We start from the raw sequence: 10,935 nt of genomic DNA on the forward strand, positions 1-10,935 counted from the left end.
CTGCGACCCTCCCTCCCCGACCCCCCAGACTTCCTACCTCTCCACACCCCGCCTCGGGAAGGGGGAGGAGGCGAGAAACGGGCCGCCTTTATGACGCGCTGCTGCCTGAGGGCGCATGCGCAGCGTCGGTCGCCATCTTTAGTCCTGGCTGCCCCCCCCCGTCCAGGCTCCACCCCTTCTTCTTCCTTCGGCGACGTCCATCTTTTTCCCTGGTCCGCTGCCTTCGCCGCTCAGCGGGCGCATGCGTCAAGGCTCGGCCGGCTCCCCCGCCATGCGGTGCTGCGCGTGCGCGCGGGCCGCCTCGAAGGCGGGAGAGGGAGGATGCGGCCAGGGAGGCCGAGGGAGGGGAAGGAGGACCGGCCTCACCTCCTCCCGACCCCGCCTTTCGCCCCGAGGAAGGCGCCGACCGACCCGTCCTCCCTCCGTGTCCTCCCTCCGTGTCCTCCCGGCTTCTCCGGTGGCCCTCCAGGCCTCCCCCCTCGCCATGCAGGCCGCGTCTGCCATGTAGGCGGTCCTCCCCACCGTCATGGAGACCCCGGCGGGGCCCGAGGAAGGGGAGGTGACCTCGGGCCTGCAGGCCTTGGCCGTGGAGGATCCCGCGGGCCTCCCCGCCCCAGCTCCGCCAGCCCCCCAGGAAGGCGGGGAGGAGCAGGGCCAAGGCGGGCCGGAGGAGAGGCACGAAGAAGAGGAAGAGGAGGCGGGGGGGGAAGGGACCGAGGGACAACCGTTGGGGGAGGAGGAGGAGGAGGAGGAAGAAAGGGCGGAGGATTGGTGCGTGCCCTGCAGCGATGAGGAGCTGGAGCTGCCCGAAGCCGGGGAGCCCTGGATGCCTCCCCCCGCCGAGATCCGCAGGCTCTATGAGCTCCTGGCCGACCACGGCACCCTGGAACTGCAGGCCGAGGTCCTCCCCCGACGCGTCCCCACCCCCGAAGCCCAGAGCGAGGAGGACAAGTCGGATGAGGAGCCCGAAGCCGAGGAGGAGGAGGAGGAGAAGTGAGTGGGAGAACGGCCTGGGTTTTTCCCCCAGCCGGCTGCAAGTATAATGATAATGTTGGTATTTGGTAAGCCCTTACTGTGTGCGGAGCACCGTTCTAAGCGCTGGGGGAGATACAGGGGAATCAGGTTGGCCCACGTGAGGCGCACAGTCTTCATCCCCATTTTGCAGATGAGGGAACTGAGGCACAGAGAAGTGACTTGCCCACAGCCCCACAGCTGGCAAGTGGCAGAGCCGGGAGTCGAACCCATGACCTCTGACTCCCAAGCCCAGGCTCTTTCCACTGAGCCACGCCGCTTCCCCAAGTATGGCAGCCCAGGGGAAAGCAGGGCTAATAGGAATGAATTAGGGTGTGTGTTAAGTGCTTACTGTGTTCGTTCATTCAGTATTTAATGAGCGCTGACTAGGTGCAGAGCACTGGACCAAGCGCTGGGAATGGACAATTGGGCCACGGATAGAGACCGTCCCAGCCTAGTGACGGGCTCACGGTCTAAACGGGGGAGACGGACAGCAGAGCAAAAGAGAACAAGACATCAAGATAAATGGAATCAAGGAGATATACACCTCGTTAACAAAATAAATAGGGCAATAAATAATATATACAGATGAGCACAGTACTGAGGGGATGGGAGGGAGAGCAGAGGGAAAGAGGGGCTCAGTCAGGGAAGGGCTCCTGGAGGTACTGGTGTGGATACAGACAAAAATGGGGTTGGACACAGCCCCTGTCCCGCGTGGGGCTCCCAGTCTCAATCCCCATTTTGCAGATGAGGGAACTGAGGTATGGAGAAGTGAAGCTGTTTAGGCCGTGAGCCCGTTGTTGGGTAGGGATGTCTCTCTCTGTTGCCGAATTCTACATTCTAAGTGCTTAGTATAGCTCTGCACATAGTAAGAGCTCAATAAAGGCGATTCAATGAATGTCAATCCCCATTTTGCAGATGAGGGAACTGAGGCACGGAGAAGTGAAGTTGTTTAGGCCGTGAGCCCGTTGTTGGGCAGGGATTGTCTCTCTCTGTTGCCATATTCTACATTCCAAATGCTTAGTAGTGCTCTACACATAGTAAGAGCTCAATAAAGGCGATTGAATGAATGTCATTTCCCATTTTGCAGATGAGGGAACCGAGGCTCAGAGAAGTGAAGTTGTTTAGACCGTGAGCCCGTTTTGGGGCAGGTTTTGTTTCTATCTGTTGCTGAATTGTATGTTTCAAGCTCTTAGTACAGTGCTGTGAACGTAGTAAGAGCTCAATAAATATGATGGAATGAATGTCAGTCCCCATTTTACAAATGAGGGAACGGAGGCACAGAGAAGTGAAGTTTAGACTGAGCCCGTTGTTGCACAGGTCTTCTCCCTATCTGTTTCCAAATTGTACATTCCAAGCACTTAGTACAGTGCTCTGCACAAAATAAGATCTCAGTAAATATGATTGAATGAATCAATGAAGTGACTTGTCCAAGATCACGCAGCAGACAAGTGGTGGATCCGGAATTAGAACTCATGACCTTCTGACTCCCAGACCCGCGCTCCATCCACTACGTCGTGCTGCTTCTCAGTGATGGTATTTGCTAAGCGCTTACTGTGTGCAAGCACCATTCTAGGCACTGGGGGTAGATACAAAGTAATGAGGTTGGACACAGTCCCTGTCCCGTGGGGGGGCTCACCCTCTTAACCCCCATTTTACAGGTGAGGAAACTGAGCTCTAGAGACATGAAGTGACTTGCGTGGCTCAGAAGAGAAGACAGCGTGGCTCAGTGGAAAGAGCACGGGCTTTGGAGTCAGAGGTCATGGGTTCGAATCCCGGCTCGGCCACTTGTCAGCTGTGTGACTTTGGGCAAGTCACTTAACTTCTCGGTGCCTCAGTTACCTCATCTGTAAAATGGGGATTAAGACTGTGAGCCCCACGTGGGACAACCTGATTCCCCTGTGTCTATCCCAGCGCTTAGAACAGTGCTCTGCACATAGTAAGCGCTTAACAAATACCAACATTATTAACATTATTATTACTTGCCCGAGTTCACGTAGCAGGCATGTGGCACAGTTGAGACTAGAACCCAGGTCCTTCTGACTCCAAGCCCCGTGCTCTCTCCACTAACCCTCACTTGGTGTTTGTCTGCCGTCTCTTCCCCAGGCCCCACATCCCCACGGAGTTTGACTTTGACGATGAGCCGATGACGCCCAAGACATCCCTGATCGACAGAAGGCGCAACCCAGGTATGGAGAGGAGGGAAGGGGAGAGTGATTGGACAAGGTTAGACAGAAACCTAGGGACAGCACCACTTCCATTCCCCTTCTCTACGGGCTCATATTTCTTCTCGTCACTAAGAAAATGGGTGAATGTCTCACTTCCGCCTAAAACGGAGCTCATCTCCCCATCCAAACCTCACTTCCTCCTTCTTGCGTATCTGTTCCAGTTTAGCTGGTGCAGTTCAGACTTTGAGGGCTTTCCCAAACAAACGCCCTAGAATTATAACGGGGGAGACAGACAGAAGAGCATTTACACATAGGTTCATCAAGGTAAATATTCAAGCATACAATGTAATAAATGTGCATCGGTAAATAATAATAACTGGGATGTTCAAGCACTTACTCTATGCTACTTTGTGGAGATCCAGTACAGCCCCCGACTCACATGGAGCTCAAAGTTTAAGGGGGAGAACGAGCGAGTGTTTTCTGTTTCCTGCCACAGATGTCGGGACTGTCCTGGCTCACTTGGCTGGGTTACCTTGCCCCGACTAAATCAAACCGACCACTAACCAAAGTGGGCCCGAGCTTGCTTAGTTTAAGTCCCTCGGCACTGTGGGGTTTGTAGCGTGAACATTCCAGCCAGCTGGGGAAGTTGAATTCCACACGCCTCTGACCTTCCCTTCCACATTCACCAAGAAAGAAGGAAAATATCCCAAGTTTGTGTACCCTGCGTCCCCACTGAACCAAGATCTGGTCAGCCTTCCTGTCGCCATAAGAGCGCCGTTCTCTACTCTGCCCTCAGCCCTCTCCACGGAATCATCTTCGGCTCTTTTCTCATTAGCTGGCAAACCTCCAAACTGTCACCAATCACTGCTGACTTTTCCTCAGTAATAATAACTGTGGTATCTCTTAAGTGCTTACTATGTCCCAGGCACTGTACTAAGCGCTGGGGTGGATGCAAGCAAATGGGGTTGGACACAGTCCCTCTCCCACATGGGGCTCCTGATCTCAATCTCCATTTTACAGATGAGGTAACTGAGGCACAGAGAAGTAAAGCAACTTGCCCAAGGCCACACAGCAGACAAGTGGCGGAGCCGGGATTAGAACCCATGATCTTCTGACTCCCAGGCCTCTGCCCTATCTGCTACACCCAATATGGCTCCACCTCATCCTCCTCTATTTCTAAAGCACGAAGCACCTAAACACCTCTCAGCTGAATTAGTGCAGTTCAGTCATATTTATTGAGCAGTTACTGTGTGCAGAGCACTGTACTAAGCTCTTGGGAGGGAATAATATAAGAATAAAGAGACACATTCCCTGCCCACAACGAGCTTAGAGTCTAGAGGCAACTGCCTCTTTGCTGCCTCCAGGCCAAGCAAGAATCATCAGCTTTAAATTGGCAGGGACTGTCTACCAACCTTGCCGTGCTCTCCCGACCGTGTAGTACACTTCTTTGTGCACAGTAAGCACTCAGTAAATACCATTAAGTAGACGTTGATATGATAGGACACTTCAGGAGGAAGCCTACTTTTGACTCTCAGAAAATTCAGACTTGCGACTGAGCTAAAAAGGCCTCCAACAACTGATTCCGGTCCTCTATTTCCCACTGCATCCTTGGGCTCGCCTCCCACGTCGAACAATCTCTCAGCCCCGGACTCCCTCTTCGGAGCCATTTAGAGGCTGGAGAGACCCCAGAGGTTCACCTCTGAGACGCATTCTGCGGATCATTCACTAATTCAATCACTCTCGCCATTTCAGTCCTCCTTAAGGGTCTTTCTATCAGTTGTTTAAGTGTAACCCTGCTGTTGGTCCAGTGGGAACGGCAGGGGCCTAGAAATAGTAATAATAATTATTATGGTGGTTGTTAGGCGCTTACTCTGTGCCAGGCACTGTACTAAGCACTGGGGTGTCTACAAGCTAATCGGGTTGGACACAGTCCCTGTCCCGCGTGAGGCTCACAATCTCAATACCCATTTTACAGATGAGGTAACTGAGGCACAGAGAAGGGAACTGACTTGCCCATGGTCATGCGGCAGACAAGTGGCAGAGTCAGGATTAGAACCCAGGTCCTTCTGACTCCCAGGCCCGTGCTCTATCTGCTATGCCATCCTGCTTCAAATCTGGAGCCCTGGGGCTCTGCCTTCAGTGGGGAAAGTGTCTGACCCCAGGTCGACCTGTGGACAGTCCGTGAGATGGACGGGCCCTGCGGGTGTCGTGAACGTAACTGGCTGACACAGGCAGCACTGACTGGAGAAAAGCCTGGGCCTACCCCGTGCTGCGGCACACTCTGCCCTGCTCGGGAAACCTCTCTGCCTGCCCTGTTTAGTTGCTATTGTTTTTACAAGATGTTCTTCCCCTTGACTCTATTGCCATTGTTCTCGTCTGTCTGCCTCCCCCGATTAGACTGTAAGCCCGTCAAAGGGCAGGGACTGTCTCTATCTGTTGCCAACTTGTTCATTCCAAGCGCTTAGTACAGTGCTCTGCACATAGTAAGCACTCAATAAATACTATTGAATGAATGAATGCCCTGCCACGATCAACAACCCCATTTATTGTTTACTAGATGCCGATCACTGTACTAAGCACTTGGGAGAGTAGAATACAACAGAGTTGAAGGGCACATCCCCTACCCATAAAGACCTTTTGTTTTTTTAATTGGGTTTGTTAAGCACTTACTATGTGCCAAGCACTGTTTTGAGCACTGGGGTAGATACAGGATGATCAGGTTGGACATTGTCCATGTCCCACATTGGGCTCACAGTCTTACTCCCCATTTTCCAGGTCCAACAAAGTAAATATTCAAATTTTACAATATAGTAAATGTAATTATGTTTACTGATGTGACTTGGGTTGCTGGGAATTACTAGGGAGGGTGTGGTGGAGGAGAAGGGGGGCGCTTTCAAGAGAGCTTTGATTCCAGGGAGGGCAGTGCGGACCTGTGGGGTTTGGGGACGGAGGGAGCCCCAAGCAGGAGAGTTGAAAGCAACGCACAAAAGCCAGGGCGGGGGCCTTAGTCTTCTCCGCAGTTCCCCAGAGGCCTCCTCTTCAGAGCCAGCAGAGGCTCGGTCTTAAATTTAGCTACTGCCTCTTCCTTTCTCAGAGCCAAACCATCTCATTCTGTGTGGCCGTGAGTGCTCTTTCTCTCTCTCCCTCTCTCTCGTCAGTTGTCAGTCACTATATTGATAAGCTCTTTGTGGGAAGGGGACATGCCTACCAACTCTGTTGTTGTATCGTTCTCTCCCGAGCACTCAAGAAACACCACCAACCAAGTGATTGGTGATCCCAGGGTGAGGTTGAAGACCACTTCAACCTTTTCCTTTCCCTTTTGCCCGACTTCAAGTGAAACTGGGAGCAAGACCCAAGTCGACCCCTTCCCATTTACCCAACCTCTCCTCTTTTGCACCTCCGGTTCTTTCAGGCAGCTCAGCCCGGAGTCAGAAGCGAGAGGCCCGGCTCGACAAGGTGCTGTCGGACATGAAGCGACACAAGAAGCTGGAGGAACAGATTCTGCGGACGGGCCGGGATCTCTTCAGTCTGGATTCCGAGGAGGAGCCCGCCCCTTCCACCAACCCAGTCCGAACCCCGGGCAGCGGCCTCTTTCTGCGCCAGCGCAAATACTGACATGGACTGGAGGGACCGGGGGTGGGAACGGCGCTTCTGCACAAGTGACCCCACGAGGCGCCCCAGTCTCCCGGTCCCAGCCTCGGGGAGCCGGGGTGGAGGCGGAGAAGGGGTGGTAAGGTCCGTGACTCTCACCGAGAGGCAGTAATATCAGACTTCTGTTGTTCTTAATCTACTGTTTGTGTCTGAAATAAAACCTGGAAGAATATTCCCTCCATGGAGAGGAGAGAAGAACAAAAGTCTGATGTTGAAAAGAGCAGAGCCCCGGTCTTGGGCTGTTAGCCCTCTGCCACCCGCCCCCAGCCTGTGACAGGGAGGTGTTGGTACCCTGCTTTACTTAATAATATTTATGGTACTTGTTAAATGCTTACTGTGTGGCAGACACTGTTCTAAGCTGCTGAGTTAGATATGCATTAGTCAGGTTGGACACAGTCCCAGGCCCACATGGGGCTCACAATCATCCCCATTTGACAGATGAGGTAACTGAGGCCCAGAGAAGCAAAGTGACTTTCCTAAAGTTGCACCACAGACAAGTGGTAGAGCTGCGATTAGAAGCCAGGTCCTTCTGACTTCCAGGCTCATGCCCTTCTCATTAGGCCATGCTGCTTAGACGCTGACCCAAGCCCGGGGTGTGGGCAAGGTGTTCTAATGCCACTTTAGACCAGGGGCATGTTGGGGATCACCCTCTGCCGGCCATGCTGCTGCTTACAGTTTGGCCACCCCTATTCCACACCCCTCTCTCTGAGTCTTGAGACACCTAACCTGATCCAGCATAGGAAGGGACAGCCACCCCCACCAGCGTAGGAGTGGCCCCGGGGCAGGGGAGGAGCTGGAAAGGACAGTTGAGGTAGGGCAAAGGTTTAAAAAAAAATTTTAAAAACCCTTCTGGAAACATTATCCAGGCTTGGCTTCACTGACTCTGTCCTCTCCTGGTTCTCCTCTTATCTGTCTGGCCATTCTCAGTCTTCTCTGTGGGCTCCTCTGCCTCCCACCCCCTAACTGGGGGGGTCCTTCAAGGTTCAATTCTGGGTCCCCTTTTATTCTCCATCTACACAGCCACTCTTGGAGAATTCATTCTCTCCCCTGACTTCAACTACCTCCTCTATGTAGATGATTCCCAAATCTATATCTCCAGCCCTGATCTCACTCCCTCTCTCCAGTCTCATGTCTCCTGCCTTCAAGACATCTCTACTTGGATGGCCTCCTGTCACCTCAAGCTTAACGCGTCCGAAACAGAACTCCTTATCTTCCCACACAAACCCTGTCCTCTCCCTGACTTTCCCAGCACTTATGGCACCACCATTCTTTCTGTCTCACAAGCCCATAACCTTGGCGTTATCCTTGACTCCTCTCTCGATCCAGATTTTCAATCCATCACCGGATCTTGTCGGTCCCACCTTCACAACATCGCTAAAATCCGCCCCTTTCCTCGCCATCCAAACCGCTACCAAGTTAATACAGTCACTCATCCTATCCCACGTGGATTACTGCACCAGCCTCCTTTGCTGACCTCCCAGCCTCCTGTGTCTTCTCACTCCAGTCCATAATTCACTCCACTGCCTGGATCATTTTTCTGCAAAAATGTACAGGACATGTCACTCTGCTCCTCAAAAAACTCCAGTGGTTTCCCGTCTACCTCCACATCAAACAAAAGCTCTTCGCCATTGACTTTAAAGCACTACCATCTTGCCCTTTCCTACCTCACCTCGCTTCTCTTCTACAACCCTGCCCACACACTTTGCTTCTCTAAGTGCTAAACTTCTCGCTGTGGCCTCAATCTCACCTGTCTTGCTGCCGACCCCTAGCCCATGTCCTGCCTCTGGCCTGAAATGCCTTCCCTCCTCAAATCAGACAGATGATTACTCTCTCCCCTGCTTCAAACGTTATTGAAGGCACATCTCCAAGAGGCCTTCCCAGACTAAGCCCCACCTTTCCTCATCTTGCACTCCCTTCTGCATCGCCCTGACTTGTTCCCTTTGCTCTTCCCCACTCCCAGCCACACAGCACTTATGTACACATTTGTAATTTAATTTTTTTTATTTATGTCTGCCTCTCTCTAGACTGTCAGCTCATTATGGGCAGGGAATGTGTTATTGTTGTACTCTCCAAAGTGCTTAGTACTGTGCTCTGCACATGGTAAGTGCTCAATAAATATGAATAAATGACTACAATACAACAGAGTTGGTTGTCACTCTCCCTGCCCACAAGGAGCTTACAGTCTAGCGGGGAAGACAGCCATTAATATAAATTACAGATATTAGAGATATGTACATAAGTGTGTGGGGCTGAAGGTGGGTTGAATATCAAGTGTTTATGGAACATCTGAATGAGGTCTGCTGTCCTAACTACTTGGGAAAGACAACAACAAAAAAAAAGGTGCATTCCCTGCCCCTAAAGAGCTTAATCCCTAAAGGAGGAGACTAACAGAAATTTGGGGTATGCAAATCCAATATCAAATACAACGAATATGCTTCACAAATACCACAATTATTACATAATTATAATTATACTGATATATTACTACATAATAAATAATATGTTATTAAGTGCTTACTAGATGCTAAGCACCGAAATAAGTGCTGGAGCAGTTGCAAGCTAATCAGGTTGGACAAAGTCCCTGTCCCACCCAGGGCTCACAGTCTAAGTAGGAGGAAGAACAGATATTGAATCCCTCCTTTACAGATAAGAAAACAGCCATGAGAAGTTAAGTGATAATAATTGTGGTGGTTTTAAGCACTTACTATGGGCCAAGCATTGTAGTAAGCCCTGGGTTAGATAAAAGGTAATCAGGTCCCATCTGGAGTTTTTTTTCTAAGTAGAAAGGGAGCACAGGTATTGAATCCCCATTTTGCAGATGAGGGAACTGAGACACAAGCTAAATTCCATCATTTTCAGTCATTCAATAGTATTTATTATTGAATTATATGAATTATTGTATTATTTATTGAGCACTTACTGTGTGCAGAGCATTGTGCTAAGTGCTTGAAATGGACAATTCGGCAACAGATAGAGACAATCCCCGCCCAATGATGGGCTCACAGTCTAAACGGGGGACTAAGTGACTTGCCCAAGGTAACACAGCAGGCAAGTGATGGAGTGGGGATTAGAACTCAGGTCCTCTGACTCCCAGGGCCAGGTGCTTTCCAGTAGGCCATGCTGCTTCCATGCCCAGGGTCACATAGCAGGCAAGGGGTGCCGTCAGGATTAGAGCCTAAATCCTCTGTCTCTTTGGGCCCTTCCTGGCAGGACTGCTTTTCCAAGCACTGATTAAATGGAAGAGGGGGGCAGGGATCAGATGTAGACTGATGAGAGAAGAAAAATGGAGCAGGATACCTTAAGAGGAACCAAGAGTCCGAGCTGGGCTGTAGTGGGAGAAGAGGGAATAATTAGCCTCCTCCATTCAATAGTATTTATTGAGTGTTTACTATGTGCAGAGCACTGTACTAAACGCTTGGAATGTATAATTCGGCAACAGATAGAGACAATCCCTGCCCAGTGACGGGCTCATGGTCTAAGCTCGTTATGGGCAGGGAATGTATCTGCTAATTCTGCTGTATTGTACTTTCCCAAGTGCTTAGTACAGTGCTCTGCATATGGTGAGTGTTCAGTAAATGTCCCTGATTGATAGGAGGGAGAGAGTTGATGGAATGCCTTAAAGCTAAGGATAAGCAGTTTCTCCTTGATGTGGATAGGAATGGACAGCTAATGAAGAAGGTTTGGAGGACAGGGGAGGTGTGTACAGTTACCTTTTAGGAAGATGATCCAGACGGCAGAGTGAAGTAAGGATTGGAGAAGGGAGAGATGGAAGGGTAGAGAGAAGCGGCGTGGCCTAATGGGTAGAGCCTAGCCCCGGGAGTCAGAAGGACCTGGGGTCCGATCCCAGCTCTGGCACTTGTCTGCTGTGTGACTTTGGGCAAATCGTTTAACTTCTCTGTGCCTCATCTGTAAAATAATAATAATAATGTTGGTATTTGTTAAGGGCTTACAAGGTGCCGAGCACTGTTCTAAGCGCTTGGGTAGATACAGGGTAATCAGGTTGTCCCTCGTGAGGCTCACAGTCTTGATCCCCATTTTACAGATGAGGTAACTGAGGCACTGAGAAGTTAAGTGGCTTACCCAAAGTCACACAGCTAACAGGCAG

At 51.0% G+C, this 10,935-nt stretch overlaps 1 protein-coding gene across 1 annotated transcript; it reads left to right on the forward strand.

Annotated features, from left to right (window-relative positions):
• Nucleotides 1-283: 283 nt before the first annotated feature.
• PAGR1 (PAXIP1 associated glutamate rich protein 1) lies at nucleotides 284-7,028 on the forward strand. Its single transcript, XM_001518327.6, has 3 exons — nucleotides 284-993; nucleotides 3,118-3,200; nucleotides 6,592-7,028. The coding sequence occupies exons 1-3, from the start codon at nucleotides 527-529 to the stop codon at nucleotides 6,792-6,794; spliced, it is 753 nt and encodes a 250-aa protein (XP_001518377.1). The 5' UTR covers nucleotides 284-526; the 3' UTR covers nucleotides 6,795-7,028.
• The last annotated feature ends 3,907 nt before the right edge of the window (nucleotides 7,029-10,935 follow it).

This window comes from Ornithorhynchus anatinus, chromosome 2 (assembly GCF_004115215.2).
Source record: "Ornithorhynchus anatinus isolate Pmale09 chromosome 2, mOrnAna1.pri.v4, whole genome shotgun sequence".
Classification (NCBI taxonomy): domain Eukaryota; kingdom Metazoa; phylum Chordata; class Mammalia; order Monotremata; family Ornithorhynchidae; genus Ornithorhynchus; species Ornithorhynchus anatinus.